Consider the following 19,578-nt stretch of genomic DNA (forward strand, 5'->3'; position numbering starts at 1 on the left):
ATGGCAACTATGCAAAGTTAGTAAAGGAAAGTGGAGTTACTTGCAAAGTTTTGAGGCCAGTATGAGGAAAGACATTGGGAGGAGTTTATTGTGTCACCCTCTAACCCTCCAATCAGATGGTAGGGGTAGCTGGGGTTGTTGAGGTGGTGCTGAGTATGCACAACTGTCTGGGTCTTCTGCCATTACATTAGTTGGGTCGAAGTAGAATCTCCTCTCCCCTTCCTTAAACATATACATGGACAGACACACACGGAAACATACACATATTGGTGGTATCTGAAAGAAAAATTTTGTTACAATCACTCATTAACAAATTTTTAAACTGCAATGGACAGAGATGTCTGTGTACAAATGCACACTATATTCTTTCTGTGGGGCTTCCTTTACACACACAAAAAAGCAACAAAATCAAAGGAAATTCTTACTCTACCCTAATTGACTACAAAAACAAATACAGTAATACAGGCGGGAAGGAAAAGCACAGCTAAGAAACGCCTAGTTTTAAAAAACATAAAATGTATAAGACAACTAACTGCAGTTATATATGGTACATGCAAGTGATTGTAACAAAGAAATATCTATTGGAAAAGGATACACTCCCTACTACTATTCCTACAAATATTTGTTGTTGTTCAGTCATGACCAACTCTCTGTGCCCTATTTGGGGTTTTCTTGGTAAAGATACTAGAATGGTTTGCATTTCCTTTTCCAGCTCATTTTACAAATGAGAAAACTAGGGCAAACAGCATTAAATGACTTTAGGGTCACACAACTAGTGCATGAGGCCTGTTTGAACTCAGGAAAATGGGTCTTCCGGACTCCAATCTTTCGCTCTATCCACTGCACTACATGGCCTAACTGTCCCTTCTACAGATATACATTGTTACATATTTCTTTTATTCAGCAAACTACTGCAGTCCTCCAATTACCCATAACTGAGATGAAGTAATTTAAGGTTAAACTATATCTAAAATGTATGTGTCCGTAGATAAACACACATACATCATCTAGACATACAAAAGGGCGCCTGTGTGCACAAATATACAGGTACACGTCTGCTTAAAAAAACTTTTCCCAGTTTTCCTAAATCTTAGTGCCTTACGAGATTGCTCCCAATTTATTCTAATACCTTTTTTGTACACCATTTTCTGTATGCCCCGCCCCGCCCCTTAATAAATGATCTCCTGGAGTGCCGGAACTGTCTTTTCTTCTTTCCTCTGCGCTTAGCACAGTAGCTGGCCCATAGAAGGCGCTTAATAAATGCTGGCTGACTGATTAATACACAGACACAGAAACAGACACACACAGACACACAGACACACGCGCGCGCGGGTAGAGTTGTAACTCTACCCACCAATCAGAGGGTTAGCGCTGCGTCATCTTCGTCTTAAGCGAAGAATTCGAAGGGCCCAGCCCTGAACTACGACACCCAAGTAACTCCGAGGCATTCGGTTGTTATTGGACGAACCCTATACCTCCAAGACTACGTCAGGCAATAGACATTAGGGAAGCGTTCTCTATCTCCCCCTTAGGACGCCAGGTGGAGCCATGCCCACAGCTGAAGGCCGGAGCACCCACTCCTCATCCCCGCCCCGTAGCGCACACAACACGTACGTTCCGCCCCGCCAACCTACTGAGTAAATAGGTGCGGTCCGACCCTCCACCTACCACTGCCACCGAAGCGGACGCATAAACGCATGCGCAGACACGTACACAGCCGCCGCCATCACGCATGCGCAGTTACAGTCACTTTGGACTCAGGCCAACGTCTGCGTGCATATTCTAATTCGTGGCGTAGTTCCGGTTCCGGGTGGAGAAGGGAGTAACTGGCCACCATGCGACTCTCTGTTGTCGCTGCCATCTCTCATGGGCGAGAGTTTCGCCGCCTGGGCCTGGGCCCCGAATCCCGCATCCATTTACTGCGCAACCTGCTGACAGGGCTAGTACGCCACGAGCGTATCGAAGCTCCTTGGGCCCGCGTCGACGAGATGCGCGGCTATGCTGAGCGGGTGAGGGCAAAGGGTGAACTGGCCTAAGGGGAGGGGGCGGGATTTCCGGAAGAGGGTGGAACGAGTCCTGGGGGCGGGCCGTGGGGGTGCTGGAGGGTACACGTGGCGGGAGGAGGAGCGTGGAGGGCTGGGGTGGTGCTTTCTGCCTCGGTCCCTGCTCCCTGCCGCTGACTCCGCCCCTTTCCTCGCAGCTCATTGACTACGGGAAGCTGGGAGACACCAACGAGAAGGCGATGCGGATGGCTGACTTCTGGCTAACGGTGAGTGCGCATGTACGCATGCGCGGAAGCCAATGATGACATGTGATTTGGGTAGCCCTGTAACGTTTACATTGACTTTACCGTCATCGAGAATCTCATTCTTTTCCCGTTCACTGCTAAGCCAGGCCTCGCCTCTCTCCGTACTTGTGCGGTTGATAGTTTAACCTTATATGAAGAACTTTACAATTATCACTATTTGATTTATTTTTAGATTCTTTTTTTAGATTGTTTACATCGCCGGCATCTTTTAGGGACTTTTTTTTGGATCCCAGTTCTTTCTCCTAGCATATTAGCCATTCTTCCCAACTTTGTATCATCCACAAATTTTCAAACATCCTTTTTGTTTTCCTTATTCACGGTGATAAAAATGTTGAACAGGAGAGACCCGATGACAAAATCCTCCAGCGTCTTACTGTGACATCAAATCTATTATTCGAGATTTTTTATCTATACCATTCAGTCAGATATGAAGACAATATTATTCTCAATATTATTCTTTGTATATCTTTTTGGAATGAACATAAGAACATCAAGATTGACTCCTGTCAGCATTTAGGGACAATACCTATTAGAAACAGTATTAATTGTATGGAGCAACTGCTTGGAGTATATTTGCTTATTAGAGACGATTTCTTTCTGTCAACCAAATGCCCTAATTTGACCCACAAATTCTGGGGTGTAAGTAAATTTTCAAGCAGCTTCTCTGGAATTTTAAGCAGCTTCAGACCACAAAGCTTACATTAAGGTTACAAATCAACAAATGTTCTCAAACAGCAAGGAGAAATAGGTGAAAAATACTTTTTGTGATCTAAGTTCATGATTGTCGACAACATACAGTTTCAAGGACTGCAGGATGAGTTAAGTATATTATAAAGATTCAAGTAATAATAGAGTTTGAGAACAAGCTCAATTACATGTCTGGTCATATAATAAAAATTGTTAGTATCTTTTAATACTATCCATTTGATGCCAGTCTGAGCAGGTAGGCAGTTAATTTTGATCAATAACCAGTAGCCCAAACTAGAGTACTAGTCAGTTCAGCTAAGTAATAAGGCCTTTCTTAAATTTCTATTTACTCTACGTTTGAGATACTAAAATTCTGCTTCTGTACTCCAGTTTTGTGCCTCTAGCTTTTCTGAAAGTTTGGATGCACCGTGTCAACAGGATTTCTTTGTTCTATCAGTCTAGTACTCTGTCAAGAAAGGAAATGCAGTATTAATACACAATTAGAATCAAGACCCAGTGATGGAAAGGAATAGAGGGAATATGGTTAAATGGCTCTGTTCTTTTATAGTAGATTCATACGTTCACTATCAGTGCAACAAAAGGCTTTCCATTTACCAGACTGTTCTCAAGCAAATGCCACCTACTCACTGTGAACTCCAATTAGTAAAGATGTTCATTGATGCAAGAATTCTTTCTCTTTATATTTATTAAGTGTGTTACCAAAAAAATGGATTCTAAAAACATGCCATATTACTGGGTTCGATTTCATGGGAGAGTGAGAAAAGTACAGGATTTGGAGCCAGAGGACCTGTGTCCCACCTATACAGTTTATTACCAATAATGGTAATTGAGCACATCACTACCTCTGGGCTTTAGTTGGGGGGTGGAGTGGGGAGTTGTTGTTTTTGTTCATTTTGTAAAATAACTGGCCTGTACTAGATGACCTCTAAGGTCCCTTCCAGCTCTAAATTTATGATCCTTGATTCAAGTTTCCTGTAGCTCTAGTAACACTAAAACAGACTTCAATATCATAATATTTTTTAAAGAAATAAACCTACAATAAGAGTCAAATTTTTGCAATATTAAGCCTAGGAACAAAAGTTAAAAAAGAGGAGTTGAAAACATCTTTTGAAAAACCTCTAATTGATTATGTTATGAAAAGCATTCTAATATTTGTCAATATGAAAGATAAGAGTGTAAAAGTCAACTGCTGTCAAAATAAGGATGTACATGTGAATGCTGAGTTTCAGTGGGTATTCCAGTTGAGTATTATGAGGGATAAATTTTATTTTAATTGGATTTTGTTGGTGTTCCAGGCAGACATACCCACCTGAGAGATGTAAATAATGGGTCTGGAGCTCTGTGTCAGGATAGATTTGGCAGGGTGGGGTTTCCTTAGCAGAAAGGTACACACTCATTGACATCATGAGAATAGATAAGATCACCAAGAGAAGACTACCAAGGACAGTGTTTTGGGACGCACCCACACCTAGTAGGCAGAGTGGAATGATGAGACCATAATGGAGACAGAAACAGATAACAAAAGGGGAAAAAAGAAAAAGATAAAAGAATTAGAAAGGACTAGTGTCTCAGAAGGCAGGGGAAGGTTGTTATTTAAGAGGAAGTCTTGATAAAAAGTGTAAATAGCTGCAATGAAGTAAAAGAAAGATGATTCCATTAGATTCACTAATTGGGAGTCTTTGGGGGAGGAGAGAGGGAAAGGGAACGGAATAAGCATTTATACAGTGCCTGCTGTGTGCCAGGCATGTGCTAAGCGCTTTTTACAAATAATATTTCTTTTGATCTTCACAACAACACTGGGAGGTAAGTGCTTTTATTATCCCCATTTTATAGTTGATGAAACTAAGGTAAACATTAAGTCACTTGCTCAGGGTCACACAAGTAATAAGTGCCCTATGACCCATTTGAACTCAGATCTTCCTGAATCCAGGCTCATCACTATTCACTGGTGCCTCTAGGTTGTTGTTGACCTCTTAGAGAACAGTTTCAATGTGGTTTTAAAGAAGGAAAAGAAATAGCTGAAAGAGTTGCTGTAGAGGACTCCGGTATAGGCCACCCTTTTTAACAGGTTAGCAGAGAAGAAGAAAGAAAAATACTTTGATAAAATAGCAGGCTAAAGAGAAGAGATTCTTAAGATAAGGAAGACCTCGAGTCTATATGTGGGTTCAGGAGAAGGAACCAAGGTAAAAACAGGCTCCAGTTTTTCCAGGTTTCTGGAAAAGATGTAAAGTAAGGAAACTAGGGCCTAGTTGGAGGGCTTAGCTTTCTCAAGAGAAAAGACAGTTTCATCTTCTGTGACCGGAATGAAGGGGGATAGAATGGGAGAAGAAACAAACTTTGAGATGTGGAGTCAGTCAACAAGTATTTATTAAACACTTTTTGTGATCCAGGCACTGTGCTAGTGCCGAGATTAAAGAGGTAGAAATGACATTGTCCTTGCCCTCAAGGAGGTTACATGCTATGAGGGGAAGTAAGTATAAACATATATACAAAGTAAATACAAAGTCATTGAAGAGGAAGGCATGAGTAGCTGGGAATATAAGAGAAGGCTTTGTGCTGAAGGTGACATTTGAGCTAAACTTTGAAGGAAACAAGGAATTCGAAGAGGCAGAGATTCAGAGGGAGCTTCCTTCAGCAATTAGGCACAGCCTCTGAAAAGGCATAGAAGTGTTAAAGCATCCTGTGTGTGGAATAGTAAGAAAGCCCATTTGGCTGAGCCATACATTCTAGCAAGGTGTAATGTGGCTGTAAGTCTGGAAGGTAGTTGAAATCAGGGAGTGAAGGGCTTTAAATGCCAAACCAGGGCATTCGTATTCCACCCTAGAAATAATAAAGAGCCAGTGGAGTTTATTGAGTAGGAGGAAAACATGTTCATACACTTTGGGAAGATTACTTTCATCAGTGAATGGAGGATAGACTTAAATGGGTAAGACTTGAGGCAAGGTGACCAATTAGGAGGTTATTGCAGTAGTCCAAGCAAGAGGTAATGGCCATGTGAGTAAGGGGAAGGGAACATGTGTGAGAGATGTTGTAGGGGTAGAGTCACAGACCTTGGCAACTAATTGGATTTATGACATAAGGAAAAGTGAGGAGGTAAGGATGACTCCAGTTTGCAACCAAGGTAACTAGAAAGTGCCTGCCACAGAAATAAAGGAGCTCAGAAAAGGGGTACGATCAGGGGAGGAAAGACAAGTTATGTTTTGGACATGCCTGTAGCACATCTATTTAAAAACGTCCAACAGACAGTTGATAACTGGTACAGCTGAAAAGGACTTTATTATAGACACCCTCACTTAGTATAACCTTCTCATTTTACAGGTGGGGAAACTGAGGCCCAGAGAGATGAAATTTTTTTCCTATGGTCATGTAAACGGTAAATAGCAGATACAGAGAATAGTCACTAAGAGTGCAAAGTTGGTAGCTTAAGAAAAGAATTGGGGGCGGGGGGAGGTTCTGAGTTCTAGAGAGATACTCAGAGTCAGGAGGTAGTGCAGAGGCTGATTCATTTCTGAATAAAAATCCTTTCTGTGTCATCCAGGAAAAGTCATACAGCCTGCACTTGATCTGTAGGAAGCCTAAAGTTGTTTCTCTGCAGCTTTCCTCCTTGTTCCTAGTTCTTCTCTTTGGGGCTAACCAGAACAAGTCTAATCTAATGGAACTTCCATGTGACAGACTTGAAGAACATTATCACGTGCCCCCTGACTGAGTCTTTTCTAGAATCTATACCTCCTCCATCCCTTCAGTTAACATGTTTTGATCCAGCCATATTGGTTGAGGAGTTTCTTATACATCCTCATCAACCTCTTTAAACAGATCCCCTTTTCCTCAACAGAATATGTTCTGGAATCCTCTCATCATCCTTGTTAATATCCTCTCCATGAACTCAGGCTTCTCCTAAAATGTAGCACCCAGAACCACACATAATTCTCTGGATTCAGTTTAATCAGGGCAGAGTACAGTAGTGCTTCATTTACATTCACTTTGTCTCTCCTAATGTGACTTGTGATGGCACACTTAACTCTTACTGATCTTTCAGTCCACTAAAACTCCTATCATTTTTCACACAAAATGTTAATCTAGCCATGCTATTGTATCATCATATACTTGTGAAGATGATTTTTAACTGAAAAGTAGAACTTTACATTTATTCCTGTGAAATTTCATCTTAATAAATCTGGCCCATCATTGTAATCTATTGAGATGTTTTTGGACCCTTACTCTGTTTTTCAGCATTTTTAGCTATTCTAGCTATGTGTCATCTGCAAATTTGACAAGCATGGCATAATCTGAATCGCTGTTAAAAATGTTAAAAAGCACAAAGTCAAAGAGAGATCCTTAGGACATTCTAGTAGAGCCCTCCCTCCAAATTCATAGCAAATCATTAACAATTACTCTTAGTTGACAATGAGAAACTGTCAGATGCTTTGCTGAGTTATAGGTATGTTATGTCTAAAAAGTTCCCCAATCTACCAATCTTGACTTTGTTGTTTCCCCCCCGCCCCCCAAAAAAAGGTTTGTCAGCCAAGATCTCTTGAAGAAGTCTTTCATTGATCACCGTTTCACTTTACAAATCATCCCTTTAATATGCCCTATAATTTTGCCAGGAATTAAAGCCAGCTCACTATACTTTTCAGACAATCTTTCTCTCTTTTGAAAATTAGGACACATTTTCTCTTCTCTAATCCTATGACACATCTCCCATTCATTTTTTTCAAAGATCACTGAAAACAGTTTGGAAATTACAGTTGCCAGTTCTTTCATCACCCTGGGATGTAGTTCATCCCACACTAGTTGCTTGAACTCATTGAATACAGATATCATATACTCTTTATAATCTCTTCACTTAATTTGTGTTTCAGCTGACAACCATTTTTGTTAAACAGTTAGAAGGTCATTCTCTCTGAAAGAAAAACAGGAGTTTAGTACTTCTGCATTGTCTTTGTTTTCTGTTATCATTGTCTCATTTACCTAGAGAAGTGCACCTATCTCTTCTAGGATCTTACTCTTTCCCTTGTGTTACTAAAAAAGCTGTTTTGATTATCCTTAATGTTCACTCCAAGCTTTTGCTCTTCGCAACTTTGTGCTGCTGACACTGTGCCATTCTCTTTTTGTCCTCTGATTTGCCCTCACTTCCATCTTCTATATTTCTTTTGAATCTATGTTAGTTGAAGAGTTTCCTGTGTATCCATATCAGTGTCTTTAGACACCTCCCTTTTTTTCTGCTCATTGGAGTAAATGTTGTTTGCCTCCTTAGAACTTTCATTCTTGGTACTTTTCCCTCCCTCTTGAGCAAACTAACCCTTGGAAAAATGTTAGGCCATGGAATCCTACCTTTCCTTTACCTGAACCTTTGAAATTAGGATATGCCTCAGACTTTGCCTGATTTTCCTTTCCTTCCCTTAATCACCAATCCTGTCAATACCTCCCTAAGATTCCATCATTTCTGCCTCAATAGCTTCTTCCTCATTGGTCAGAATCAGTCCATGCATTTTCTTCAGCCTTTTGAAAGATGAAATTACTATTATGACAAATCAAGAATTTATTAGCTGCTTTGCTTTTGATAGGGAAAGCTATTGAAATATTGCATTACTACTGTATAATGCTTTCATGCTCAGCTTGGAATCTTTTTTCCTAGACTCCATCTATTTCCACTATTTGTCCAGGTGACTTGTAGTAAACTCCTTTGACAGTATCACCTTTGTTTCTCCCTTCATTGATCCTCACCTAAAACCATCCACCTTGCTCTTCCCCATTCTGATTCCTGAATTTCTTCATTCAACTACACCTTTATTGAGAATATCACTCCTCTGCTCTTTTATCTTTTTCCTTTTGAATTAGTAAAATATAACTATATTCCAGTCACAAGTCCTATTCTATCCAATGTCATGAGGTAATAATGTTCCTCTTTGTCTTAGGAATTCTAGTCTGCCTTCTTTGTTACTCATACTTGGTGCATTTTGTATATAGACATATGAGGACATGATTTTTCCCCCTAGATCTCTTAGATATTTTTCCTGTGAATTACTAGTCCTCTACTGTTTATCAGCTTTTGCTGCATCTGCTACTCTCTCTGTTGTGTGAGAGATTATTGTCTCCCCCCCTCCCCCTTTTCCTTTTCCACTTGAAAGCCCTTTTAATCAGATTTGCAAACTCCCTGCCATACGGATTTTTACCAGCCTCTGGGATATACATTCCATCCTTGGCTACCATTCCTTCCTCCAAACCATGGTCTAGAAAGCCAAATCCTATTCTCAGATACCGTCTTCTTAACCAGCCGATCATATCTTATATCTGCCTTTCTCTTCTGTAGCCCCCACCTTCAATCAGAAACAGTGATTAAAAAATAAATGCCCCTACAATCTTCAGTTTCTTTCCCAGAACTTCATAATCCCTAGCAATGATTTATCAGTTCCTTCTGGAAGTAACATTTGTCCCTACATGAATTACCCAGAGTAAGTAATGGTTATCAGTCTTGACAATTCTCAAGGGACAGGGTCACATGACCAGTATGATGATGAATTAATTACTTTCTTCAAACCACTTCCAACTTTCCAACCCTCCAAAAAAAAGAAATTATGATGTAAATTAAATATAGCTAAATCTGTAGAAGGGAGACAAAATGTTGATAAGCTAAAAATCCTTATGATTAACAACAGAGAACTGTAATCCTTTAATTGCTTACTCTGTACCTCTTTCACCAGCCTTCACAAACCAGAGGCAAGAATAGAAGTTTATTTGCAGATTTCTGTAAGACCTCATCTTGGGATTCCTCCCAACATAGAATTCCAGTTCACTTGCATGTGATGGTATCACCTCCCTGATGTCATGGTCCTCTTCAATAATGAAGGACAAACAACACAAACCACAGGATTCTGCTGTAATATCTTCCCCGACCCAGTGCCAGATACTAATTTAGCCCAGTCAGGGAGAGAGGAATTGGAGCCAGGTGACAGCATGAGCATCTACTCTGGGCCTGAAGAATAGTGGACTCAAACCCATTTGGGACCAATTCTGTTCCCCAGGATGATGCTCTAGTTAGAGATCCATGCCAGCAAACCCTATCTCTTGTCTCCTCTCCCCCAACCCCCATGTAGTGAGGCCAAGGCAGCCACCAGCAAAGGGGAAATCTCCAGAAAGTAAATGATGGATTTTTTAAAAATCTGACACCAAAGATTTAAAGAGAAAAATCCTTAATAAAAGCCCAGAACACAAACAGATATGTTAGCAAAAAGAATTTTTAAAACAAAAAAGAATGTAGTAAATTCTGTACAAGAATATAAAGCTCTCTTAACAAATAATTTAGGACAACAGAAAGTGAGCCAGTGCCTGACAAAATATAGAAACCTATGGACTTTCCCAAGAGAGCATGGAACAATAAGAAACTCTAGAGTGGTTCAAAAAAAGAAATAAATTCCATAAAAGAATAAATTAGAAGGAACATGGGTTGGAATGCCGACTTTACTTTTCACTAGATTCCCTCAGGGTAGAATTTGAAACTCAAATAATTTAGAAAAAGTTGAATCCACAATGGAGAATCTCTAAGTAAGTGAGAGACTAACAAGTTTACAGTACAAAAGTTGCTGAAGTGGAGGAAAATCTGGTAGAAGAGGAGCAAGAAGCAATAAGTTAAAAGAACACATGAATTCTTTGAAAGCCAAAGCCACTGACAAAGCAATGTTCAAGCAGAAACAACTTAAAAATCACAGTTCTCCCTGTCAAAATCAAAAAATCTGAATACCGTAATGCAGGAAATAATAAAAGACGAGTCTCTGGGGACTGTCCAATTCAGCTATATACCCCAAACAAACAAGAAGCCTCTCCATCATTTATATTGGATTGGCAGATTGCCAGCAGGGAATCACCACTGTTGTTCATCCCTTCTTTCTCTGGTTGGTACCTGTGGATCTCTACAGCATCATTCCTTGAAATTCAAGAATCTGAGCTACCCTGAGAAAATCTAGTTACCTCACCTATAGGCAGAGGCTTATATCTATTACTTATTTCCAGGGATTTAGTAATCCTAACCTTCCTTCTGTGTTACATTGTTCTGCTATGTGATAGGGTCCTCCTTTGCCTCTTCAGCTACTTTTTCTCCTTCCATTTATTCCAAGAACGAGATCTTCTCTCTCATAGCCTGAAGAGTAGAAAGACCTTCCTCCAGTCCTTTTACCTCCTCTAGGGGGAAATTAACCTTCGCTTTGTTCATATGTAGCTGTTACTTGGGAGTGTCAGAAACAAAACATAGCTGCCCCTGCAATCAGCAAAGTTCCCCTCATACTCCATATTTACTGGAAGCAAGATCCTCAGTCCACTACTGTTCTTGCTCGTAGCTCTTGTGGCAAAGCCTTATGCCAGTCTGCTATGGGAAACCGTTCCTGTTTGCTTCTCCAATAGCTCCATATTGAAACTTTATGATGCTTCCCACCTTTTCTCAAGATAAGATTTTTGTGAAGTCCTGATGTAGTAGATTCCTACCCCTTAGAGTTGTGAGAATTAAAAGAGTGTATATAAGAGTGCTTTGCAAACCTTAAAGCCCTATGTAAATGTCGTCATTATCTCTCCTTTGGTAGACTTGATATTTCTCCTTGTACTCTCCTGGCTGTTTGAAAGAGATGATTAAAATCATTGAGAGGGACTGATATAGTGGAAAGAATACTGATCTTAGAATGAGAAGTAGAATGGGAGGCCTAGCTCAGACATTGGGTAATCATGTGACCCAGGGCAAGACATACTATATACTTCACAGTATAATGTAAAGCAAGCAGTTTAGAAGTCTTGTTATATTAAATTCAGCATACATTAAGTTCCTACAGAACATAAGGCACTGGGTTATATAAACATAAATCTTAGCTCTGCTACTTATTAGCCATGTGGACTTGGGCAAGTCACTTTGCTTCTGGGTCTGGGGCACAGAGACTTCTCATGATGTATTTCTGTGACTCAAGCTGTTTTCTGCCTCTCTCCCTCACTTCTTTCCCACAGGAAAAGGACCTGATCCCAAAACTGTTCCAGACACTAGCTCCTCGTTTCAGCAATCAAACTGGGGACTATACAAGAATGTTTCAGATTCCAAACCGTGAAAACCTGGACCGGGCCAAGATGGCAGTGATTGAATACAAGGGGAACCCCCTCCCTCCATTGGTGGTGCCACGTCGGGACAACAATCGCACACTCCTCAATCAGTTACTTGTGGGCCTTCGCCAGGATCTGGAACAGAAGCCCCCAGGTTCTACTGCATAAAGACCCCAAGGGTATAGTTCAGAACAGCACAGCCCAGAAGACTTCATTCTTGTTGGGGTATTCCAGCCTGGTAGTCTGTGAGGGCAAACAGCCTGTATTGCCTTCCTCTCTCTGGCTTCCCTGGAAGTTCAGGGTCACTGTCTTCCCTTGTTACTAGGGAACCTCAGGCAAAACCACACTGTGGACACAGGAACAGAGCAAGAGATAAATGCATGTGTGGGACAGGCCATTGTCCCTGGAGTCATTCTGTTCTGCCCTGAGGAAGGAAGGACAGACTGATAGGCTTCAGTTTGTACAATAGATGGTTCCGATACAGTTGTTGTGTGTAGTTTGAATGCTGTTTTTGTCCTTTCTCTCTCTGGCCTCCAAGGTGAGACTATTCTCCAAGGCCTGGCTCTGGACAGGGCTCCCCTGAGATTCCCACCTAAGCCAGAAGCTTCAGAGGACATTACAGCTATCCTTCTGTGTCCAGGCAGGGACACACAGAACTTCTTCCCCAACTCTCTGTAGTACCCTTGGGTGGACTAAGCTTATTCTCTGTACCCTGACTCTCTTCTTGCCACACTTACACACTTCAGCTTGGGAGAGTATTGTTAGACCCCAAGAATTTGAAGACTTTGCAGGAATGGGATGAAGAAGGTGCATACAAAGCTGAGGAGGACCATCCAGGTGTCCCCCAACATACATATGGGCTAACCTGTATAAATGGGTGTGATAAGGGGGAATCCCAAAACCAGCTTCAGTAAGGTCAGCCCAGGGTGGGAATCAGGATGTAGATCCTGCTGGGAATTTCCTGGAAATATTTCCCATGTACTGACTTTCAGTCTACTTTCTGGGGAGAGAGGAAATCCGGCTCTGTGAGCAATGAGACTCATTCATATGGGGAGCCTTAGAGCTTTAGGTGCCACAGAACTAAAGGAAATCCGAAGTCAACACCCTTTTCTCCACCCCTAAATACACAACCCCACAACTATCACCAGATTAGCACACATATAAGATTTAAATGTAGGTAAGACATTCCCTTCTGGAAGCTAAGTGAAAATAGTCAAGGATAGAATCCTATGACTATGGTTTTTCTCTAGAGGGATAGGAAGAAGGGTAATAAACTGACCACTAAAATAAAATTCTCTATTTTGGTCACATTAGGATAATAGGAAATGCTAGTCTTGGGTACTTTCAAGAATAATGTTTTAAGGGGATCCTAACCTTACTCATTCTGCAGTAAAATGATGTGAAAATAATGGCCCTGGCTGTTTCCTTGGACAGCGATTCAAAATATGGTAACCCTAAGGGAGAATTTGTGGAGAAGTCGTGGCCCAGGTCTCAGGAGCAAAGATGGGGTACTGGTCAATCCTGAACCTAGTCATTTCCTTACACAGTGATGGAAGAATCCTAGCAATAGGTTTTGTCTGTAGGAGAATGGTAGGGACAGTCACTACCCAGACAGAGAGGGGGAATCCTAAACCTGGCCATTTCTGGGTATAGTTAAAAATTCTAGTGCTGGTTACCTGATGGGGGAATAATGGGGAACCTTGGTCTTAATGTTGTAAACTGACCCTGGTCGTTTTTGCACGTGATGATCAGGAATCCAGGCCTTGGTTATTCTGGGAAATTCAAAATCCTCCTTCTTAGTCAGTTTTGATTATTTGATATCTTGTTCGCTGTAGTAAAATAATAGGAAATTCAGACGATGGAATAATGGGAAAAGTTTCATCTCTAGTAACACAAAAGAAGAGTGAAGGGAAATTCTGGTCCTGGTTGCTCCTTAAAACAGTGAAAAGAAATCCTGATTCAGGTAATCCTGTGGGTCTACGAGAGCTAATTCTAGCCCTACAATATATAGGACCATGATGGAGAAGTAATGGCCCTGTTCAATCTGGGGGACAGTGATGGGAGAATTGTAACGCTTTTTACCAGTTCAGTAGTGGGAGAGTCCCAGCACTTAGCATTTCTTGCGAGTGATGGGGAAGGCTTGACCTAGAACATTTTTGTGGGACAGAGGTAAGATTTGAAGTCAACAAGCACTTGCTATCTTCTGTGTTCCAGACACTGATAAGCGCTAGGTGTACAAAGAAAAGCAAAAGGATAGCCCCTGATTTCAAGGAGCTCGGTCTAATGGAGACAACATGAAAACAACTGGACAAACAAATGTATGCCAGATAAATTGGAGATTATCTACGGAGGGAAGGCATTCAAGGGGAATTGGGAAAAATCTTTTAGAAACTGGGGTTTTTAACCTAGACTTAAAGGAAGCCAGAAGGCAGAGATGATAAGGGAGCACATTCTGTTCACGTAAGACAGCCAGTGAAAATTCTCTGAGTTGGGAGATGGAGTGTCTTGTTTGAGGAAGAGCGAAGAGTCTAGTGTCACTGGATCACAGAGTGAGTGGAAGGGAATAAAATGTAAGGAGCCTGGAGGAAAGAAGGGAAGGGGGTGGAGGTGATAGCCACTGGAATTTATTGAATAGAGGAGATGATGTGGTCAGATCTGCGACGTTTGACACCCAAATGGAGGGTGGACTGCAGAGGGGAGAGACAAGGCAGGGAGACCAACCAGAATGCTTTTGTAGCGGGCCAGGTGTGAGGTGATGAAGGCCTGCACCAGGGTTATGACAGTGTAAGAGGAGAGAAGGGGGTATATAGGATAAATGTTGTAAAGGTGCAAGTGGCCAAACATAGCAGCAAATTGGATTGGAGGGGAGAACGATGAAAGGGTGAAGAACTGACGACAGATTTTGAGCCTGGGTGACTAGGAGGATAGTGGTGCCCCAGACAACGACAGGACAGTTAAGAAGATAGGATAAGATGATGAATTTGGTTTTGGAAATGTTGAGTTTAAAGTATCTATGGAATATCCAGTTTGAGATGTCCCAAAAGGCAGTTGGAGATTTGAATCTAGAGGTTGAGAGATTAGGACTGGATAAGTAGGTCTGAGAATCATCAGCATAGAGATAATACTAGAGTCTGTGACGGTGAGTCACCAAGTGAAATAGTAAAGAGGGAAAAGCGAACAGGGCCCAGGACAAAACCTTGGGGGACATCTGTAGTTAGTGGGAATTACCTGAACAAAGATTTAGTTAAGGGCTAAGGACTATGCAGATAAGTAAGTGGAGAACTAGAAGAGAACAGTGTTACAGAAATCTAGAAAGAAATGTTAGGGAGAAAAAGATGATGTACAAGGTCAAAGACTGAAGAGATCGAGAATATTCATTGAGAAAAGGCCATGAAATTTGACAATACAAGATTATTGGTAACTTCAGAAAATGTAGTTCGAGCCAAATGATGATTTTGGAAGCCAGACAGACTTGAGAGAGAGGAGGAAGTGAAGGCACTTATTGGAGATCATCTCTGAGTCTGTTCATCAAAGGGAGGAGAGATACAGGATGATAATGGAACTAGGCATACCAACTGAGAGCGTTCAGTAAAACATTAATTTATCACCTTTGTTGTGGAATAAAGGTCACTGGTTGGCAGGTCGGATTGTTCAGTTTTTATTAGAAGGATCACCAATTGGGAGACAGATTCTACAAAACTTTTCAGTGAGCTTCAGTACTCCGGATATTTTCATATTTCAGTCACATAACATGTTGGAGTCAGGGTATATGGGAGGTTCAGACTTTCCTGAGTACCAAAATTGAGATATCTTGCAAGATGTTGCTGAGGGAAAGAGAATGAATAGCCTGTTGATAAGGCTCGGACAGGTACTTAAGGGGGTTAGCTGTAATAAGAACTATGCATACAAAGAAAATAATGAAAAAAAAATTCCCAGCCCTCAAAAGAGTGAGTGTATGTGCGTACGTGTGCATCGGTATATATTATATTGGACCATGGATACACTATATACAATAATAGTGTAATCCTGGACTTAATCCCTTTGAGATAGTGCTAGGTGTCTCCTGACCCTGGACCCTCTAGGAAAGTGAAAGAATATTGGCCCTGGGTACTTTCAGCAATGAGGGAGGTGAGGCAGGAGAGGAATCTTGACCCTAATGCAACTTCAGGGAGTTCAATGGATAATCCTATACCCTAGTTACTTTTTAGCACAGTGATGGAAAGCATTGGGAAATCTTGGCCTAGGCTACTGTGCGATTTGAAGATGGAAAATACTGGCCCTGATCAATCTATGTGTCACTGATGGGCAAATCCTGGCAGGTGTCACCACAAATAACAATAATGAGGAAATTCTAGCTATGGTCAATCATCCTGCATTTAATAAATACTGTGTGCTGCTAGATTCCTGGGAATGCAAATACAAAAATGAAATAGTCCCTATCCTTAAGAAGCTCATATTGGTTGTTCTCTGGGACAACGTAGAGGTAATTTAGACACTTGTCACTGAGATGATGAGAGAATCCAGAACATGGTCCTTCTATTGATAATGATGGAATCCTGGTTCTGGGTCCCTTCAGGACATCATCCATTAAGAGATGAAAAGAAATCTACTCATGAAGTTTAAGATGTTGGTTTCTTTGTCTTCTATGTCATCCTGTTGGCTCATTCTAAGCTTAAAGTCCAATAAAACGCCCAAATCTTTTTTTCCCTGAAACTTTTCTAGCAACACCTCTGTATTTGTGTAGGTGATTTTTTAAACCCACATTTAGAATGTTATGTTTATTCCTAATTTTAATCTTACTAGGTTCAACCCTTTGTTTTAACCATTATCTTTTTAGATTCTTACTGTCATTAGATTATGTTAACTCCCATGACATCTGCAAACTTGTTAAGTATGTTAAAATACAGTCTTTCGGTTCAACAAATATTAAGCACTTACCATTTAGTGAGGCACTGTCCATGTCTGAGTAAAATGTTAAAGAAAAGGATCCTTGGGGTTTTTCATTGGAAAGCCCCATTCAAGTTGCTAACTAGATTCAATCATTCAGCTAGGTCCCAATACACTTCACTGTATTATCATCCAGGATTCATCTTTCCATCTTGTTCAGAAAGATGGCATTAGAGATTTCACACTGCTGAATTAAAGGTTTACTCTGTAATAAGAACAATACCTGTATTAGTACAGTCCCTGCCATGTAGTCAGGGCTAGCTTTTCCTGAGGCCCTGGCCAGGGGTGGGGAATCTGCAGCCTCGAGGCCACATGTGGCCCTCTAAATCCTCAAGTGTAGCCCTTTCAATGAATCCAAACTTGACAGAACAAATCCCCTTTATAAAAAGGATAATCTAGACCCTTGTTCCTCTTTTCTCTTTAAGGATTTTATCCATTCTTTTAAGAATAAAACATTTTCCCTAATAACCTAGGGAATTAATTCACCTTTTCTGGGAAGAAAATCAACCTGCCCTTTGTGCACACATAGTTGTCATTAGCAGACAAAGGGATGGTTAATCCTAGTCCTGGTGACGATGAGGAAGTTGTGCCCTGCCTTAGTTACTCATGGATTTAATAGAAATCCTGGCCAAGTCCTCCAATTTACATTTCTGACTATATGATTAAGAAACTATTCCCAGCAACATGGGGTAATGAGGGGGAAAATAAAAATACTGAATTTATAGTTTGGATTCCATCTTAGATGAGCTTAATTTAGATTAGGCTTAGGTTCAAAAATCCCAGCTCTGCTATTTACTTTCTGTGTGATTTTTGACAAGTCAGTTTCCTTCTCAGCCTCAGTTTACTCATTTGTAATATGAAGAAGTTAGGTTAGAAGGTTTCCAAATCCCCTTCCATCTCTACCTTCAAAATACTATGTTGCAGCCAACATAAGCTACAAAGGTCTGTCATTGCGACTAGTCTGATCTGATGCAGATTGCAACTTCTTCATTCCTTAGTCTACCACTTCATCTGTGACTGACCACGATTTCTCATGAGATTTCTTTCCCTCATGAGAAAACAATTGTTCAGATTCCTCTGACCAATGATGTAGCATGCTACTCACCTCCTAACAGGTGATGGCCCCAGAATGCAGATTAAGACATAAAAATAACATGGCCAAAGCAGGAATTTGTTTTGCCTAACTAAAGGTATTTGTTACAAGGGCCTTTGTTTTTCTCTTTCAGTTGGGAGTGAGGGGAGTGGGAGAAGAGAAGACAGAATTTAGTTAATTGAAAAAAATGAAATTTAATTTAACAAATTTATAAGCTACCTCATGCATCGTCACCATTGGTCATCAGTCATTCCTCATTGGTGGTGGCCAAGCTTTGGGAGTTTAGCTTCTTTAGCTTCTTGTCATATAATTAGTCTGCCCCTTGAATGACTCAGTGTGACCAGTTTAGTAGGACCTGCTCGTTTGTATTGACATAGCCTTTTAGGATCCAGAGTGATAATAAATTCCTATATTGGCTATGTCCAAAAAATATATGTAAGTCCATAACCCCTGTCAGGAGGTGGGTAGCATACTACATAATTAGACCATTTTTAAACCATTATTTCCTGTTTTTAAAGACTGAAGATTTGGAAGAGACCTCATAGGTCATCTAGTCCAACCTATAACTAAACAGGAATTCCTTCTCTAACATTCTAAGAAGTGGTCTTCCAGACTCCGGTAGAAAACCTCCATTTAAACAACCATCTCCTGAGCCAGCCTATTTCACTTACAGATAGTTCTAATTATTAAGTTACACACACACTTATACAGAGCTTCATTCTGGGGCCAAGCAAAACAAATCTAGTACCTCATCCATACAACAACCTTTCAAATACTTAAGACAGAAATTACTCCCTTTCCCCAAGTCTTCTTGAGTTCCTTTAGTTAATCCTTATTCAGTAAGATTTCCAATCCCTTCAACATCCTAGACCTTCTCTGGACATAGTCCAACTTGTCAATGCTATTTCTAATACCATGTTCAAACTGAATGTATATTTATTAAGTGTTGATGGCATACATAGGTTCCAGGTGAGAAACAAAGTTTACATAAGTCACAGACTTGTTCTGTCACAGTCTTCATTCTCATGAAACTTATAGTCTAGTAGTGAGTAGGGTTTGGCACATACAAAAATAATTAGAACTCAAAATAACAAATTTGTAAGGGAAATATGAATGAAGTTTTACATGAGGTCCAAGGCAAGGAGTCATTACCAACTGATGGCAATTAGAAAAGGTTTCTTGCAGGAGGTGGTATCTGACTTGGCTTTAAAAGCATAAGTAGTAATGTAAACAAGTAGGGAAAACAGTCTGATGGAGGTCATTCCCAGCACAGAGAGAGCAAATGTGTGCAAAAGTACAAAGGCAGAAAAACACAGAGCATGTCTGGGGGACAGAATAGTCCAGTTTTGATGGAATATAGACTATATGAAAGGAGTCATGAGATAAGGGTGCAGTAATAGGATGATGTCACATGGAAAAGAGTTTTAAGTGACAGCTAAAACTATTTAAC

General features: G+C 40.7%; 1 protein-coding gene across 1 annotated transcript; it reads left to right on the forward strand.

Annotated features, from left to right (window-relative positions):
• The first annotated feature begins 1,728 nt into the window (after nucleotides 1–1,728).
• Nucleotides 1,729–16,801, forward strand: MRPL17 (mitochondrial ribosomal protein L17). Its single transcript, XM_036745850.1, has 3 exons — nucleotides 1,729–2,009; nucleotides 2,201–2,269; nucleotides 11,999–16,801. Exons 1-3 carry the CDS (start codon nucleotides 1,836–1,838, stop codon nucleotides 12,254–12,256), a joined length of 501 nt encoding a protein of 166 aa, XP_036601745.1. The 5' UTR covers nucleotides 1,729–1,835; the 3' UTR covers nucleotides 12,257–16,801.
• The last annotated feature ends 2,777 nt before the right edge of the window (nucleotides 16,802–19,578 follow it).

The sequence above is a fragment of the Trichosurus vulpecula genome, chromosome 2, assembly GCF_011100635.1.
Source record: "Trichosurus vulpecula isolate mTriVul1 chromosome 2, mTriVul1.pri, whole genome shotgun sequence".
Lineage (NCBI taxonomy): Eukaryota > Metazoa > Chordata > Mammalia > Diprotodontia > Phalangeridae > Trichosurus > Trichosurus vulpecula.